General features: G+C 39.1%; 1 protein-coding gene, 1 non-coding gene and 1 pseudogene across 2 annotated transcripts in view; 2 read left to right on the top strand and 1 right to left on the bottom strand.

The window, feature by feature from the left end:
- Positions 1-9,817, bottom strand: part of LOC138242767 (zinc finger protein 17-like) — a 165,887-nt gene extending 156,070 nt beyond the window's left edge. Inside the window, exon 1 of the mRNA XM_069198322.1 lies at positions 9,174-9,817. Within this exon, the coding sequence (XP_069054423.1) occupies positions 9,174-9,567 (394 nt within the window). The 5' untranslated portion in view covers positions 9,568-9,817. The remainder of the gene's footprint in view (positions 1-9,173) is intronic.
- Positions 1-19,726, top strand: part of LOC138242769 (zinc finger protein 271-like) — a 735,173-nt pseudogene that overhangs the window by 670,743 nt on the left and 44,704 nt on the right.
- On the top strand, positions 14,090-14,161 carry trnaa-ugc (transfer RNA alanine (anticodon UGC)). The gene has a single exon. It is a non-coding gene; the product is annotated as a tRNA-Ala (tRNA).

Below are 19,726 nucleotides of genomic sequence, written 5' to 3' on the forward strand. Positions count from 1 at the left end.
AACATTCTGCGCATGTGGGTTGAACGTCAAATATCATCCCCAAGTTTTTCAATTTAGACTGAAGCTCAAGTACAAGACCATCTACAGATAGGGTTTCACACTGGTTTTATAAAGTTGATGGGTGGTGCCAATAAGCATGGCTTCAGTCTTGTCACAGTTAAGATGAAGGACATTTTGAGTCATCCAAGTTCTTATGTCAGAGATGCAATTAGAATAGAGACAGCCACATCTGCGTTGGGTCTGGTATGGATGTATATACGAGTAACAATAGCATAGTAATGATAGCTGAGGCGGATGTGATCTTAAAAGCTTCAAGCTAAAGCTGTAAGCTTTACGCTACACAAACACACGTCTAGTATACTCGCAATCAATTTGGGTTGTTTAAGCATAGAGGAATAAGAGGGTTTAAGGGGGTTTCTGATAATACGTAATTTTAGATATACAAGCTTTGTCAGAAACCTAACTACCATGTAAAAAGTAAGACTACAGAAATAATAATAATACATTACATTTACATAATACAGACACACTGACTGCACACTACAGTACATTTACACTACACTGAGAGTGAGGGATTCATACAGACACACTGACTGGACACTCCAGTACATTAACATTGCACTGAGAGAGAGAGGGGTTCATACAGACACACTGACTGGACACTCCAGTACATGAACACTGCACTGAGAGAGAGGGGGTTCATACAGACACACTGACCAAACGCTACAGTACATTATCACTGCACTGAGAGAGTGGGGTTAATTGGCTCCGTGAAGTTGGCCCCTCTACAAACAGCACAAATGATTAAACTCACCTCATTCGTTAGTGTTACGTTTGTGCCGTTAAAAGTAGCATTTGTGCTGCTTTCAATTCCGAGATATAGAGCCTTGTTTTTTCGGGGTCGTGACATCTCTCAGCCCCACTACAAGATCATAGCGGAACCAGACCGGTCTCATTTGTTAGTGCTGCTTTTGTGCCGGTTTGTGCCGTTGAAAGTAACTTCCCAGCTACTTTCGTTCCTTAGATATAACATCTTCTTTTTCAGGGGGTGATGTCACTCAGCCCCCCTACAATGTTGTAGGGGAACCGGACTGGTCTCAATTGTTAGTGCTGTGTTTGTGCCGTTGAAAGTAGCGTTTGTGCTGCTTTCGTTCCCGAGATATAGCGCCTTGTTTTTCCGGTGATCACATGACCATGCACAGTGACTTGGACCTCCAGTAACACCGTCTGCCGAGTTCAAGCGCTCTGTTACCAGCACGAGAGTAACAATTCTGCAACTCTGTTCCTCTGTTTGCCCAGGTGGGGGTACGGTTTTTGCATTTAATATCATTATCTTCTATGTGTTTGTGTGAACAGGAAAATTACATTTGTCTCCAATATCATACCCGTATCAGAAGAGTTGCGGGTGTAGCCTTAAAAAGCGAACATTAGCAAAATTGTATATTCTTACAAAGAGGCTTTAACGAACAAGTCTTAATACCTCGTAGCCGTGACCTTTTTTAAAAATCATAAGAAGTAATCAGTTTTACATTGTCTCCTTCTTAAATAAACAGGCATCAAGGGACGTGTGAACATTCGACCTGTCTGTCGAGCCACGTATTTAAAAAGACTTGAATTTGCAACTTTCTGAACCACTGTTGCTCTTTTTTATGCAAAGCACATTCGCCATTGTGAAAAGGAACCAGTACTTCAGGACTTTTATTTTTAAGGGGCACTATGTACAAGGTTTACACAAGTTCATAACACATCCGAGAAACAAGAGTCTATCATCTCACACATGAGCACCGTGGCAATATTGGAAAATATTTTTATTTTCATAGAACAGAAGTGAACATATATCTAGGTTCTTTGAAAAACTGGCATTATCCACGTGTTTGTATTAACAAGGGTCTTATATGCAAACATGAAACGATTAGTTCAGTCCTTTTATCTGTATTTCTGGTGTAGAAAACAGCATGAGGGCACACCTTGAGCTCTGAATACACAGATATGACTGTCTACAAGGACGCTTACAGGTACCAACACACTCAGTACTTAAATTACCGGAGGTGATGAAAACAATGGATGCAATTTGTTTTCCGACTCTGTCTGGTCGGGTGGGGGTGGATGTTTTACATTTTAATACAGTGCCTTCTTTTTCTGGCCGTGACGTCACTCTGTGCCGTCGGCACCATACAAAAACCACAAGTTCACGACTACCAGATCTTTCAATTGTGATCTCTTGATCAGCTGACCCCAGCCTTTGCAGTTGATGTTTGATTTATTATCTGCATCTCTGGCAAAGACCTCTTCTTCCAAATCGTAAGTTTCTTTACAAACTAGAAATGCTATACTGTATTTTGATGCTACATTGACGTCCCCACAAATTTATTTTAAAGTAAAGATATTTGAGAAACTTATTTTGTTTTATATCATGGGGAATACCACAAAAATTAGTAAGCTTTATTTGTTGTTATCATGATATTTCTACACATGCAAGTGAAACTTGAAATGACTTGTCACACTTCTGAATTTAAATTATGTTTTGTTTCTGTATGTGTTACAAGGAGAATTGAACCACAAAAAATCTCTGACATGTTACAAATTGCGGATGTGAAAGCTGAAATGATTAAGTGGTGAATGCAATGCTTTAAAAACATATTATAAACAAAAGAAGTGGTGATGGCCTTGGTATTGCAGTTAAAGTGAGTAGGTGGGTCTAAAAAATATTAATTTATCAATTTCTATCTACATATACAGAAAACTTTTTGATGTGCACTGTAATCCATAACAATTTAAAAAACTAAGTTATATTTTCATTTACACAGTGGAGGGAAGTCCCCATTACCTGTAGGGCACTTTCACTGGGGTTTCCAGAGAAGCACTATATAACTGAAAGGATATTATTAATCACGTGAAAATTTGGAAGAAGAACAGTTGAAGCCAGGTTTGGTGAAATTCATTTTTTGTTACATTTTTTAGTGTTAATCAGACTTCTCTATACTTTGCATTAAACATTTCCCATGATACCCAGGCCATGGGTCTAGCTAGGGATTCAGCCATCACATGAACGCTAAGATTAAAGGGTGAAGTCACGGAGCTAACAAAAGAGAAGTGTAAAGCTCACCACGATTTGTTGTTTGAGATTTCAGTTCTAAGCAATATGCAGTGTTTTGCATTCATCCTTATTTCTTTCTGGGGATTTAAACTACCCAATTGTTTGATTCTTTTTAAACCTTGAGCTTTACAATTCCATGTACTGCACTACATATTTGTAATTTTTGATTGTTAATTCTTAATTGTGTATGAAAGTATATATCAGACAGACTGCATGCAATAGCTTATTAAGGAGCTGTTGCCTTTCCATTGTTCCATTACCTGTAGAGGGGGAGAGGGGTTTATAATATACATTGAAGTACCTGCCTCAGAAGTTCTGAGCATCTTTGGGAATGTTTGCACGGTTAACATTGATTGTATCATGTCCCAGAAGCAGCAGGCACGAAACTGGTGATTCCACTATTGTAGTAAATGTAGTAGAGTAAACCACATGACAATAGATTAAGGTCTGCCTTCACAGAGCATAGAACAGAGTAAAATGAGTTTTGTGAGCTTTATTAAGTTATACCCTCACATAACAGAGTATATTAAGGAAGTACAGAGTTGGTATAAAATTACATCATTTGGTGTGTTACACTGTTACCACACTTAAGAGACCAAAGAAATGTACTGGATTAAAGCTCTGCATTGTTCATTGTTATTCTGACATTGTTAAACGTTTTACACATTGTTTGGTTATGAAAGTCGCTGTGAGGACAGGATTTGTTTTTTTGTATTTTAAACAATGTATGTTGTTGCACCATAGTACTCATTCTACATATTTGCCCTTCATTCCAGGATTTATCACCTACAGGCACTGTTAGGAGGGTAGGAATTTAACAGTACTAACATTCAGGCTGTACTGCCAGACAAAACCTGACAAAAGAATATACCCAAGTGCTGCAGGGCTGCAAAGGTAACAAAGAATCAATGTATACATGCATAACAGAGTAACTGCAAACTATAAAATCACACATAAAACATCACACAGACCCCCCAAAAAAAGAAGGATACAATGCTTTTTCTTCTGAAGAAGTTCTAGAAGAAATAGGTGAAGCAGGGGACCAAGAGCCAAGCTGTACCCTTGATGCATGCCCGACAGCATTGGAAGACTGGGTAACAGAAATCTGTGAAGAATGCAGGTTGCTTGCTGTGGACAGTGGTGATAGACATAACCTGCATTTCCTACCGGAGATTGTTCCTCATCTCACCAGGCTTGCTTGATATCTCCCACTCTGGACTGGCTTAATGGTTCCACTTTTCAAAAGTGTGAACATCACTGCAAGCTCAGCCAGTGTGGAGGTGGATTTCAAAATCCTAAAACGATCAGTGCTGAAGCATGAGTTGACAGGTTCCTTATGAAGCACCTAGCACCCATAGAAGGTATGAGAATATCAATGGGTGTTCATGGTGTTTACCAGCAGTGTGAGAGGGCCATTATCAGTGCTACCACATCCAGCTCTCTAGTACAGCAGAGCGGAACACTTGTTATGAGTTCTGAAAAACAAACAGAGCTCAAAAAGGACAAAGAACTGGTATATCCATAAAATCTGAGTTGTTTGGAAAATTGGAGAGGGCTTGCTGCACCATCTAAAAAACAGAAACCATCTGTTTATCTTGTGCCTCATTCTGAGTGGTTACACATAGATTATTCTGTTCCTGTGAAAAAAAGATGTAGTGGCTCTGATGAGGAACTGAAGCAGCAGAGACCTGCCCCCAGTAAAGGTGAGTGGAGACACTGTGAGTGTACTGAACACTTGTGCCTTTGATGTCAGTGCCTATGCAGTGCCTATTGTGACAGCAGGACTTCTAGCAGCTATGTTAATCATAGCTGTTAATCAGGCTGTAGATAGCATCTACAACTGGTGAAACATTTGGCACAGAAAGGTGTGCACAAAGATGTTTATGTTCTAAGAGCTAAAATTTTGAGGGACATTTTTGGTGCAACGAAAATAGTCAGGGCTACAACAAGTGAGGGCTGAATGTAACATTTCAGAAATCATAGCAAAAGTGTTCTTAACAGTGCCTAGTGTGGTAGCACTGAGTCGGCGCTCATCGCCAAGTTGTCCCCTCCATTGTGGAGTCACGCAATATCCCATTTGTTTCTGTAGATTTGAATACGCTGAGAGCAAGAGGAGTAACAGGGCTATAGGAGGCTGTACAGAAACAAATTAAATTAAGCCAATCCAAATGTCTCTCTCAAATTGGTGACATGGGAGATTGGCTGAGTCATGAAGAAAACACTGTGCAGTCTCAAAATATCTTTGAGAGTCAACTTTCAGATTTTCAACATAACCTGGAATTAAATGGGAAGACCTTCAAATTAAGAGGTGTCACTGCGGTCTGCCCACCTGCCAGCAAACATGTCCTGGGTCATTACATTGCATACTGCAAAAGACACGACTTCATCTGGGATAAATTTGATGATCTAACAAAGACAATCAAATCTGTGTCTTCAGTGGTCAAGGTGTGCCCTCACGCTGTATTCTATACCAAGGTCTGACCAGAAACACAGAAAAAAATCTTCACACATCCCTTGATGCCTATGTTTATTTAAGAAGGAGACAATACGAAACTGAATACTTCTTCAGATTTTTAAAAAAGGACAATGCTATGAGGTATTAAGACTTGTTCGTTAAAGCCTCTTTGTAAGAGCATACAATTGTTTGCTAATGTCGCTTTTTAAGGCTACACCTGAAACTCTTCTGATACGGGTATGATATTGGAGACAAATGTAATTTTCCTATTCACACAAACACATAGAAGATAATGATATTAAATGCAAAATCCACCGCCGCCCCCTACCTGGGCAAACAGAGGAACAGAGTTGCGGAATTGTTACTCTCGCGCTGGTAACAGAGAGCTTGAACTTGGCAGACAGGGTTACTGGAGGTCAAAGTCACTGTGCATGGTCACGTGATCACCGGAAAAACAAGGCGCTATATCTCGGGAACGAAAGCTGCAAAAACGCTACTTTCAACGGCACAAACCGGCACAATCCCAATACTAACGAATGAGGTGAGTTTCATTGTTTGTGCTGTCTGTAGGGGGGGCAAATTCACGGAGCTTACTATTCAAATGAAGAATTTCTATCTGCTTGTTTGTTTAAGTGTTTAGAGAAAATTCCCACGACACTACTCAAAACTCTGCCCCTCTACTGAGCATATACTTTATTTTCCCAATATAGGAAACAGAGGAAATAAAAGAACTACCATTTAACTACATGCAATACCAGATGCAATCTCTTACCATCTTAAGAGCAAGAGTTCACATGATAGTAAATCAAAACCTGAAATTTTCCACAAAAAAGTGTCTCTTGCGAGATAAATATTCAAGAAACCGCTACAAATTATCATCTGGTACCTATTTTTCTATGTATATCACCATTCTCTCTTGTGTGTTAGACTTTCAGCAAGGAAAAGTATTTTTTGTACGATCCAGAACCTTGAATTGCAACAGAAAATGGTTTTATATATATACACTATGTAGCAAGATCTCCCAGTAACAAAAACAAAACCACAATAATTATTATAAGAAGGAGACATATTCTCCTGGTTCTGTGGCTGAACTATATATATACATACAACAAAGAATATGCAAAAGCTTTGTTTTAATCTGAAATTTTTTATACAAATGTATAATGCAATCACTTTTTCACACAGGGCCATGTAGGTTTGGATTTGTTTTCCCTTAATAATAAAAACCTTCATTTAAAAACTGCATTTTGTGTTTACTTGTGCTATCTTTGTCTAATATTTCAATTTGTTTGATGATCTGAAACATTTCAGTGTGACAAACATGCAAAAAAATAAGAAATCAGGAAGGGGCAAACACTTTTTCACACCACTGTACATATCACAACCTGTTAAATATTCACTTTAAATTCATGAGCTCTTAAGCCCTATCTGGTAGTGAGGATGATTTAGATGTTAAATTGAGGAACAGTAGCTTGAGCCCCACCCCCCAGACAGACTGAGAAAGGGTTCACTGTCACACAGATGAGCACATTTGACAATGCAAGGCTCCGAACCGCAGAAGCCACAAATCCTGCTCTTGTGTGAATGTTAGAGGGTTTAAAAGACATTCAACACACATTTTTTTATTGATCCATGGCATAACTTGTCCTCCCTATTCACTAACATTATAAGACCATGTCCCAGTTTTCAAACTGTACCCTAAGCCCTTCCTCCAGGTCCACACCTCCACGACACAGCATAAGAAGTGTGGACTTCAAGTACATAAGGATTTGAGAGGCACCGTTACAAAAAGGGGGGCATAGGACACCCCCCCAAGTGACGTCACCGGTTTGTTACGCGGGTCAAAACGCTTCCTGTGGTTGCTGCTGCTTTTGCAGTGACTGAGTGCATGTGGACAGAATTTCTTAAATATGTTTTTTCTCCTTTCTCCATTCGCAGGCTGATGAACTTGAATCTCACCGCGTCTATCCCTGAACCAAAAGGGAGTGACGCGTTGTGTTCATTCGTGTTGAGCAGACTCGACTCCAAACAGGCAAAGTAAAGAAGGGAAAACCCTGTTTATCCGCGGCTTTGTGTTAAAGACATTTAACTAAAGACATTTCAACTCGACTATCCCAGTACGCAAATGACAGTAGGAGGAAAATCATTCATTCGGTTTCTTTCAATGCAAACTAGGCTGAACCTCAAAGCTTTGTACTATTGAATACGTCTACTATTAAATATTCCATCTACAAAATATACTGCAGGTTAACCAATATTATATTCACCAAAATGGGGTGGCGAAATCAAATATGTACGTCAAAACATTGTACCTAGAACACAAACAGGATGAATCTGAAAGTATTACATAATCTACAAATATAAATAATACATACAGCATGAATACTTAAAGTAGTTCAAGTAGGGAGCTGCATCAGTATGCGTAGGCTGCAAAGGAACAAGAAGAGGTATATTCATGTGCTGAAAAGAGAAGAAAAGAAACAACATTTCGGCTGTGGACCCTTCTTCAGGCGTCAAAACCTTCTTCCACAGCTGAAATGTTGTATCTTCTCTTTCCGGCAGGGAATAAACCTTTACTTGTTCCCGAACCGAAGGTAGTCGAATTTATGTAATTTTGTTTTACATAAAATATGCCAGTTTTAAAACCGTAAAAAATAATATTTTACTTTCCAATTGTGGGGGGAAAGCAAGCGCTATCTTGATATTAGTGGTTCTATAATAATTAAGCCTGCTTTACTACACCAGCTACATCACTTCTTCGTTGGGTATTCCTCAGACTATATTCAGAAGACGGCAAAACAGAGCACAAAGCAACTCATCGTAGCAATTAACAGGGTCTAGGAGGAGAAGCTGACAGAACAAAGTTGTAATAATTTTCGTAAGACTCTTTTGTGCTCTCCAGAAGATTGAAAAGGGCAGCGGAGGACAGTCGGGGATGTAATTTCGCGAAAACTTTTGTTCTGTCTAAATTGCCAGTATTTAACACTGCACTGGAGGGGGGTTTATACAGACACACTGACTGGACACTACAGCACATTAACACTGCACTGAGAGAGAGGGGTTAATACAGACACACTGACTGACTGGACACTCTAGTACATTAACAATGCACTGAGAGAGAGAGGGGTTCATACAGACACACTGACTGGACACTTCAGTACATGAACACTGCACTGAGAGAGAGGGGTTCATACAGACACACTGACTGGACACTCCAGTACATTAACACTGCACTGAGAGAGAGGGGTTCATACAGACACACTGGCTGACTGGACACTGCTGTACAATGCAGTACATTAACACTGCACAGAAGAGATAGTTACCGCCACGTCGTTAATAATCTGACCACAAACATATTTCCAAGACTCCAAAGTCTCCTAAATTGGCTTTCACATGGAGAAAGTGTATCAATTGACGACATATTTCTGTCCACATTTAAAGAACAGCAATAACATGATAATGAGAATATAACCAGACCACAACTAGTTTAGTTCGCAGAAAAGAATCCCTCGGCAACATCACAAACCTTTCCTACTTCGCTCTGCATCTCTCCAACAGTGAGGAAGTTAAAAACACCGTTTTTAAACACAAACGTTACTAATTAAAAGTCACTGCACTTACCCGACGGCTCCGTTTCTTCATTTGTTTCTGCAGTGATTTCACAGGGAGGCATGAGTCCAACATGATCTGTCCCTCCCTGATCTCCTGCTCCCGACTCCTTCTCCCACAGCTGCAATCGCACTTTAAAGGTCTCGTTTTCCTTCATTCGCGTTATTTCTGTCCCGAAACTGTCCTCCACACACTGTGTGATATTAATCACGGCCCGACTCACCAGGATCTGGGAGACGCTGTGGAGTTTGTCTCGAAACGAGTCGTGGGAGTCAGACATCGTGTTTCGGAAAACTTCTGAAACTTCATACACGAACGATTTGAGCAAAACCCCCATGAAACAGTGAAGCTCGTTTTCCTGCTTCATTTGCGCGATTTCGGCCCCGAAAACACTGTCGACAGACATGATTTTAATCAAGACCCGTCTCGCCAGAACCTGTGAGATCCGGCGGAGTTTTTCTTCAATCAACTTCTCGGAATCATCTGTCCGGTTTCGGAAAACTTCCTAAACTTCGTGCACGATCGATTTAAGCACAATCTCCATGAAAGAGTGCGCCTCAGTTTCCAGATTAAGCAACAGATTCTCCATTTTTTTCAGAGTCGATCTGAAAAACACAAACAATTCCTGCAGCTGCAGTGGCTGTAAACACGTGGGTTTGAACACAGAAAGCGAAACGTGGTCAAACAGAGGACTTCCGGGTTATCAGATGAACTTCCTTAGTGACCGTTGCTATGAACCACAAAAATATTAGTCGAATAATAATAATCTGAAAAAAATAGTCCAGAATAGATGTTGCGTTATATTATAGTGTAACGTATACGGCCGACATTTTTTTTTATTTTTATTAAATGTGTAAATAATTTACAAATACAACTACAGGAGCAGAAATGGATACGAGAAAAAAAACACGAACAGAAACAAAAATTAACTGCCAGAGGTAACGAAGTAAATTCTATTTTTTACATATATCAAATGTTTTCCTTGCTTTAGCATTTTTTTTTTCATTTTTATAGAATTTAAATAATATTTCAACTCCATCTGAAAAGTACTAAAAAGGGGAGTATTATTGGACCATTTTGATTTTATGAATGTGAAATTTACTAAGAATGACTAATAAATTTGCTATAAATAAATGCTTTTTTAAAAAAGTTATCTTACACAGTACAATATCAAAGTCCTAAAACCTAAAAAAACACCTTTAAATGCCTACAAACAAAACTCTGCAAGTCTGTCCAAAACAACTTCACAAACACACACCTTACAAGTAAATGTACCAAAGATTCCCTTTCAACCCGACAAAAAACGCACAAATCATCCTGCTCATGCTTAAATAAGTACTTTAGAGAGTACTTATTTAACTGGATAAAACCTATGAACAATTTTAAATGATATCTTTTTAACTTTATTTGTAATACAATATCCATCAGGAGTTATCCAAACTAACTTCCAATTTATATTTTCAAATGGTGCGTTCCAAAAAGATCAACTTGACACGCATGCCTTTCCTGTATAAAATAAAAATCATCTCTCATGTTTTTACAAAACAAATCGCTTTTCTTTTTACAACATTTCGAATACCGTTAATTTAATTTAATCTACATTAATGTCTTATTTATTCCGCACGTCTGCAGTCACTGTTTACATGTTTGCATTGTTTACTTGTACGTTGTCTACTGTTTGTACAGTATATTGTCTTGATGCACTGTCTGTACTTTGTGTAAAGTATCTATATCTAGATATCTAGATATATCTATATCTATGCTCTCGCAGTCTCCTTCCTCACCGCTCCTGCTCGCTTGACACTCAGTCTCTATGCCTGGGCTCGTTGAATCTCTGTCCAAGTCTTTTGGATCTTAATGACTATATGAACAAAAAATAATTTCAGGTTTACAAATTTGACACCCACTCAATTCAGAGTGCACATGTTTCTTGTTACAGAGGGGAAAAAATGCACAACATGAAATTTCTCATGCTCACCTATAAGGCTCTGCATGGCTTGGCATCTCATTACCTGTCTGAACTATTATCGCCCTATTCCCCACCTCGCAACCTTCTCTCTTCTAATTCTGCTCTCCTAACTGTTCCCGAAGCCCATCTACATTCTGTGGGTGACAGGGCCTTCTCCTGTTCTGCCCCCAAGCCCTGGAACTCTCTCCCCAAGGATATCACAGAGTCACCTTCTCTAAACTCCTTCAAATCCAGACTCAAAACCCTCTTCTTCAGAAAAGCCTTTACTGAACTGGTTCCATTCTTCACCCCTCTGCTTTTCTTAGTACCACCATCCACGGTCTCCTCTATATATTGTAATTGTGTTTTATCTTGTGTATTTTTATTTATTGTTGTTGTCATTCTGTAAAGAGCTTTGAGAAGCCACCTTTTAAGGCTCTATCCGCATGTACCCCATGTATTAAGAAGACCCCAATATTAAAAAAATCATAAAAAAGAAAGAACACTTTCACAACCCAACACAAGGTTGTATAAGGTGAGGGGGGCTGCCTGGTGTGTAAAACACTTGGTTGTAGCATTGTGAATGCTGTGCTTCAAATGCTATTGAGTCATGAAGAGGACCTCCCTATCCCAGTGTATTGCATGTCTAATCGGTGCCGTATTGAAAAAATCATAAAAAAAACTGAAAGAGGTTTCACAACCCAAAGCAAGGCAGTGAACTAACAACGCACACACACGGGTTCAATACACGAGATACATTTATTAATATAAATTGTGCACCAAAGATATACTAGTCTGCCTGGATACGAGCGGCAGACCTTACTGTGAGGGTTATCAATATACAAGGTATATAATCTCGAAGAGATGCAAACACAAAGAGATACACAACAGAGAATATAGTAGTTCAGGTGGGTAGCTGCGTCAGCATGCGTAGGCTGCAAAGGAACAAGTAATAGGTTTATTCCATGCTGAAAAAAAGAAGAAAGAGAACACAACGTTTCGGCCGTGGAGCCTTCTTCAGGTGTGAGAGAGACAGGGCAGTAGGCAAAGGTAAAGTAGCGGGAGAACAAAGGTTGGGAGGGAGGAGGAGTGAGAGGCGGGAGCAGGGGACAGAAAGAGAGGCCAATCAAGAGGTGTGAAGTCAGAATGGGTGCAGAGAGGTGTGAAATGAAACTTCCAATGAATGGAGAAAATTTAAAAGAACAGTAATCTGTCGTTAAGGGAAGGGAGAATGTGTGATCCTAACTGCAGAATAATTTTAGTTTCGGTGGTCTTTCTGATGTATGAGTTCGGAAAACCGTCTTTGAGAACACAGACGGAGAGATTAGTGTGGTCGTGGCCGTCAGAGGTGAAATGAGAAACAATGGGCTTGGAGAGATCTTTAATTTTCACAGCCCTGACGTGTTCTCTGAAGCGGTCTCCGAGTCTCCTTCCTGTTTCTCCAATGTAGATGGCTGGGCATTTACTGCAAGAGATACAGTAAATAAGGTTGCTGGAGGTACAAGATGCTGTCTGGGTGATCCGGAATTGTCCTGAGGGGCCTTGAATGAGTGTGGTGGTGGCTGTGTACTTGCAGGTGATACAGCGAGCTCTAAATTCTAAATTCTATTGGCTTGTGAACAGCATCCCCCTATCCTAGTGCACAGTGCCACATTCAATAAAACCATGAGAAAAAGAGATTCACAACCCAAAGCTCTGCCAGTCTTCTGTGTAAACAATCATGGACATCATGATTTGAACATCATGGGTGCTGTTTTTAAAAAGCTGTTGAGTAAAGAATAGGAATTGTCCTGCAGAATGAAAACAGGAAATAAAGAAAGGGTTTCAGAAATAAAACAAAGCTTTATTCCCATGCTGACAGTCTGGGTAATTGGAAACTGCTGTTCTGCTTCCTATGGTCATATATGGGTTTTTCGCATGAAACTCTATTGAGCAGTATTTCTGCGTTGTGAACGTATGTATGTATACAGCGGTCCCCCAGTGTTCCAGATGGTGCGTAATTGCGCATCAATCAAAACCCCGAGTGTCAGAAAAGAATAATAAGCTCACTGATATGTTTATTTCAAAGTCGTGGTCTTTAAAATGCATTTGGTTTAAAGGCGTTCTGTGTTATATGATATGTGATATGGACACAAGAATATTCGTGCGTGGAATAAAAAGACAAACTGAAGGCTGTGAGAACATTCACAATGTACTTTATACACAGAGCAATTGTATATACAAAGCAATTGTTTCATAAAAACGCTACAGGCGTGCCAAAATCGTTTTTGTACTTCAAGCTAACTTTACCCCGGTCAAAGTGATGAAGACACAGACATTCAATGAAAACGAATTTGATTCACTCAAGGCTCTGCTCTTTTGTTGTGATGTCATTTTAATTAATGTTAGCTGTGATTAGGTGTCGTTTTTGTCTCTTTTAACTTAAGAGTTAAAGAGTTTAAGAGTCTGCTCCTTTCTTCCTGGTATAGAAATAACATGTTCCATGTTTACGACCACCACTATAAATTATTTGTTCAGCTCTAACGCCTGTCTGCTTTGACAAGGCATCTCAAAATGACATATTAAATAAGAACACGATCCTTCTGGTTACCATTCCTATGGTTGGAGCGTTGTTTCACCCTTTTTCGTTCTTCTACAATATTTACAGACAGGGCTTTATCACTGGAGTTGTACAGAAGAAGTGTGCATCAATCCATGAAAATCATCAGTACTGCTGTTGTTCTATGCGTAAGCTTTCAAAGAAAACAGAATTGAAAGACAGTAGAGTAAGGAGGTAAAAAAGTACTCCCCCGTCGAGGAATTAACCACCGTCGCCCGTGTGACTGGATATAAAAATAACTGATTCATTTTTGCCCAGTCTCTGGAAGCTTCAATGCGATTATTTTTCCTTCCTTATTTCTTCATTCCCATGAATTTACTCTGTAGTAGAGGAAACGCGAAAGTGGGAAATTGCAGGCATTCTCCGTGAGCACACACCACTGGGGATGTAGCTCAGTGGTAGAACGCATGCTTTGCATGTATGAGGTCCCGGGTTCAATTCCTGGCATCTCCACGTGCTTTATATTATTGTGCTCACATCGCAATCTTCTGTTGAGTGAGAACTCTTTGTCGGTGTTCATAGAGAGCCAGGTTTACACAATTAAGTTCAGTCACACACGAAGTGCTACAGTGTTGCTCTGCTGTTTTAGATGTACCTCCAAAGCATTTAGTTCTGTTAACTACAACAAATGATTTGAACTAATTTAACGTCATATTCAGGAAATCCAGAGAACGTCTCCACACTTGCCATTGCTGTTGAAGAAATCACCTGTTAAATCTCACCTGGGCTTTCCTGAGAAATCATTCAGCGAGCGAGTCCTCCCTCTGGGCTCCGCACTAAACTGAAAGCTGCGCGAACTCCTCACTGCGTGTCCTGTACTGTTACAGGTGCTCTCGTGTAGATGTGGAGCACAGCCATAAGGACACTTTGAACTTTTTCCGTATGTGAAGGAAAAGGCAAAAGAGCATGAATAGTATTAATCGTATAAAATATGCATGGTACAACTCGAGAAAGTACTGAAGGACTAAACAACGACTTTTGATGATTACAAGAGATTCAAGAAACACAACCGTCCGCACACGGGCTTGGATCCTGAACGCTTAAGTTAAGACAAAGCGAAGGATACGAACTGTAAACTCTCTTACAGTTTGTGAAATAAACCAATTTCTTACTTTCTTAATAATTTCTTACTGCTGATAGACGATTTATTGCATTTTAACAAAATCACAATTACAAACATTTTGGGTTAAACTGTTATTCACACACTCTAACGAAGATAAACGTTAGTGTCTTCTGGTGTGTGAGCCCATTTCTAATAAGAATAAAAAATAAGTTATATAAATTGAATTGTTCTACTTTTTATACTTACATAGTCTTATTAATATTTCAGCTAAATATTTTCTTCTGTAGTAATACTAGTCTCGATTTACAATTTTTGGACATGGTGCATCTTAAATAATTTTGTTTTTAGTTTCGGTTTCGGAAAATCGCACCCAGAAGCTACCTAAACTGCTAATGTTCACAAGGTGTGTAATGCAATAGCAGCCTTCTGGGTGGAAAACAAAAAGTATTTCTTGGTATGAATCCTAGCTCATTTATAGGCGGCATTCTAGGACTTCTCGCTTCAGAAATCCTGTCAATGCATCGTACGTTTCTACTCCATCAATATCAGCAGTGTTATCACTACCAAACGCTAAGAATAGATCCTGGCAATACTTCATGACATCTTTGTTGGAAAATTGTTTATTTTATTTTTTAAAAATATTTTCAATACTATCCAAAAAGTCAAGTTTCAATTGCATGCAACTGATGAGATCTCTCTTCGATGGAAGTTATAAGTACATCCAAAACACGTTTCTTGTGGATCCAGAAAAGGATCATTATGAGGCTCAAAACATGCCTGTCTCTTCTTTTTTTGAGGACGAATTGATTATTGAGGTGTAATCATTGGTTCAAAACCCAAATCATCTGGTATCGCTGTTGTTTCTTTGATAGTTTCTTCAAATCCTTCAATTGATCTTCGATATCGAGGGATAATATCATACAAGTTGTGGTTTTCTTTTAATCACCAATTTTATTAAAATTTCACCTTCTTTTACAGATGTCTTGCATGTATCACAAGATATAACAGTCCCCTTGCATCCTCAGGTAAAATGTTTTAAAAAGTACAACAAAAGTACAATATACTGAACAGCATTTATGTTTACATGTATATTAAAATGAAGGTACATATACCAAGATATTAAAATACAATTGTACAGATTTCTGAAGTTTTCCACCAAATCTGCAGTGTAATTTTGAAGTATTATAGCTGAGAATGCAAGGTGAGTATGAAGATCAAATTCAATGAGTGAAAATGATTTTCTTGGAAGTTGCCGATGTTGGTCATTATTGATCATTCCAGGTGATATTGACTTAGGTACTCAAATGTTTACTTGTTGTAGCTTGAAATGTGCAAAACACTCACATTTCTTTCAAATATGAAGATGTTTTACTGTATCTAGTGCTCTGTACTGGTCAATCTGGGTGCTATAAAATACCTAAGGTTTGAGGTGCAGTATAAAGTGAATATTGGGGTATCTCTAGTGCTGTGGGATGCTGCGTTTTAAATTAAGCAGCTCCTGAAGGCAGGACAAGGAGTCTTAGATAGATGCAATTTCTTCTCATGGGATCAATAAAGTATCTATCTATCTTAACCTTTTGATTTGAAGGGAATGTAAATAACAGCCAGGTTGTCTCTTTGGTTGTGTTGTATCTGGCTCTGTCGACAGTGCCTTTTGTTCCTTGTGTGGATTAAATCATACTTATGAATTGATCACAAACATTTAGGCATTCTCTCCTTCTGGGGTTGATTTTATCATTGTGATTGGCCAAAGGTTCCTTATATATTTAATTAAAAGTCTTTAATTGTACAAAATTAAGAAATTACAAATGAATGACAAAATGGTTTTAAAAAGTTTATTTTTAAAAAGGAAACGTTAAGATAATGTCTATACATTTCTGCACATCAGAAATGTTACATTCAGAATTCTATATCAATTAATAGTTTTATTTCAGAAACATATTGTACAAGAAAAAAGACTGAGTGGAATAGGGAACTTTAAGGTCTCCCTGTTTTAAAACACAAACTGCAGGTCCTGTAGACAAAGTCAATGAGGACAGTGACTTACTGGTCAGAGCTCTCAGGTGACAGACAGTGTCAGTGTGGAAGCAGTGGAGTGAAGTGGACTCAGGTCACAGACAGTCTCAGTGCTCAGAACTGTTGTAAGACTGTGTGACTCTGTTGGTGAAGCTCTTCTGTGTCTAGACCTGCTGGAGGAGGTTCTCCCAGACAGCTCTGTCAGTCTCACAGCGCCCATCCTCCCCCTGAGAGTCATCCCCAACATCATCGTTGTCAGTCCTATCAGGGGCAGGGGCTCCTTCTTCAGAGGGCAGTGTGGGCAGGACCCTGTCCACTCCAGGGCCAGGCTGGAGGACACCTGACAGAGAGACAGACTCATGATTTGTCAAATGAGCCAGTTATTGAAATAATATTGTTACATATTAGGATAATGAAAATTGTGAATATCAAAAATGACTGAGTAGATAAATTAAAAAATAAATTAATCATAACCCCCAACTTTTAAAGATTTTGCCAAGAATATACCCAAGCATTTGGTATAGTTAAAGGCACATAAGAGATTTGTTCTTTGGAACAGCTTTATTGAAAAAAGTACAATTAGTTAAATATTTGTTATTAAAAACACTACACACACGAAATTACACACAACATAAATATACAGCACGAAATTACAAATTTGCTAACAAGGTGTTTTAGACACCTACATCCTAACCACCCAGAAAATCCTCAAACTGCTACCAAGTATTCAGCTTTTACAGAACACCTATATAAAAGAAAGAGAAACCAAACCTTCTAAACCTAAGACATTACAACCTACAGTTAAATCTCTTTGTGAACCCAATTGTTACAAAATGAATGGGAGCCTATCTCCCTGTTCTAAAGATGCTCCCACTAGCCAGGAGAGGCACTCTTTAACTAAGGGATTCTCTAAAGAAGAAATAAAAGTTTCTAAAAACAACAGAAAGGCAAGCTATCTTTATGAGGTTCAAAGACTAAACTCCAATCTGGTCTTTCCGGTTGATCTGGACAAGTAGTAGAAGCAAGAAGTAGCTCTCGCCTTCTATCATTCCTGGACAGTTGATTGACAATCATTTATCCAGAACTTAACTAAACTTTATGGTTGCTTTGATCACTGAATCTCACACCTCAACATCTCAGCAAACATCTCTTTGCTTTGCAGCCCCTAACCGTGTACTGTAATTGGAATTGGAATTGGAATTGATTTGACATTAGCCACATGTACCTAGATTTTTTAAAACACTTACGTAGTCACAATAGTGTAGTTAATGGGGATTTTAATTTTCTGTAACAATCAGAAATTATAGCAGTATATTTTGAGAGTACTTGTAGACTTTTAGGAACTAATCAAACATAATAATCTATAGTCTCACACATATATTCTAACCAGACAATATACAATTTATTGATATAATCATAATTTGCATAAGAAACAATAAGCATAATAGAACATACTGTATCTGAGAAGTAATCTGCTTTGATATCAATGGCTATTAGTGGGCTAACAGTTATAGTATACAGAATAGATGTTACAATATTGTACTCAAAAGCATTTAATAGGTTTTTTTAATTAAATTGTATCTTTTTGGAAGAATTGATGATTCAGTGTAGAATTCACTTATACTTATGAAGTATCAATGCTCTAAAACCACAGTGAGGAAGACCTAGTAATTTCTGAGCCTAGTAATTCTCTCTGCAGTTAGAGAACAGAATTCCTGGTCTTGGGGAATCTAAAGCTTTGTTCTGCCCAGACCTCATTCACTCATCATTAATCAGCTGCTGATCAATTTAAATCAATTTAAATCTGATTGGCTAGGTGTGTCAGAAGGTGGGTTTCAGTGACACTGTGATCTTTGTGATCTAACTTTGTACAATTCACGTCACTCAGTCTTTGTTAGCTGTTATTGATCCTTGTAGGACATGACAGAGTGAAGCTACCGCTACTGCAAAATGCCTGATTCCCCCCTGTCTTGGATGACAACAGAGATGGATTACTGGAGGTTATCTTTCCCATCCCTGAACTACCTAACCCACACTGAGTCCCCTGGCTGTAGCCCCTTTTACCTGAAGTGGGGTCTCCCTCACCGTCGTCCACATCACTGTATCCAGAGGGTGTCTCATCAGAGAGGAGTCTCCCTGTGAACAGAAGAGAAGGTCAGTAATGGCTCTGTCATTCTGACACAGACTGGCCTGTAAGAAATCTCTTCTCTTCTAGGTAGTGTTTATTTGCAGATATGAAATTAGGTTGAGACTAATTTCTAATGACAAAGGCTACTGTGGGCTGGTACAGGGGGTACTCCTTAGTCTTATTTATAATAACTCACCTGACACAGTGTCTGGACTCTGGGGCACAGTGATGGCATAATCATAGTACTCAGGGGCCTCTTCTTTCACAGAGGACATCAGCTTTCCTAAAGCACACAGAGCACAGCTTCACTGTCACACATCAGCACACTGAGTTATCTAGAGCACAGGACTGCTGGAGCTCATCAGAACACACTGATTAACTGAACATCACACAGGATCTAAAACTCCAGGCTCTAAGTACAGGAGATCAGGGGGAACCTGATTTCCAGTCCTATTCACAACTGTAATAAATGTAAAACAATTCCTAGATTTTCAAATAAGATGTTGAAGGAAAACAGGGCAGAGAATGTTTGGCTGTATTTGGACAGAGAGGGTGGTAATGTGAACCCTATGAGATACTGAAGAGGAGCCGGACACTGTCAGCAGTGACCCAGACTGAGTGATCAGGGCTGAGATCACAGAGAGAGAGTCAGATTCATGTAACTGGTACAGAATAGTACAGACTCTGTATTCAGAGGCTGAGATCCAAGAAAGAGTAGATAGATTCAGACTCTGTGGGATTGGTGCAGAGTTTCCCCATGTGATTGGACTGAAATTACCCACCTGACAAGGCATCTGGACTCTGAGGTACA

The sequence above is a fragment of the Lepisosteus oculatus genome, chromosome 14, assembly GCF_040954835.1.
Source record: "Lepisosteus oculatus isolate fLepOcu1 chromosome 14, fLepOcu1.hap2, whole genome shotgun sequence".
Lineage (NCBI taxonomy): Eukaryota > Metazoa > Chordata > Actinopteri > Semionotiformes > Lepisosteidae > Lepisosteus > Lepisosteus oculatus.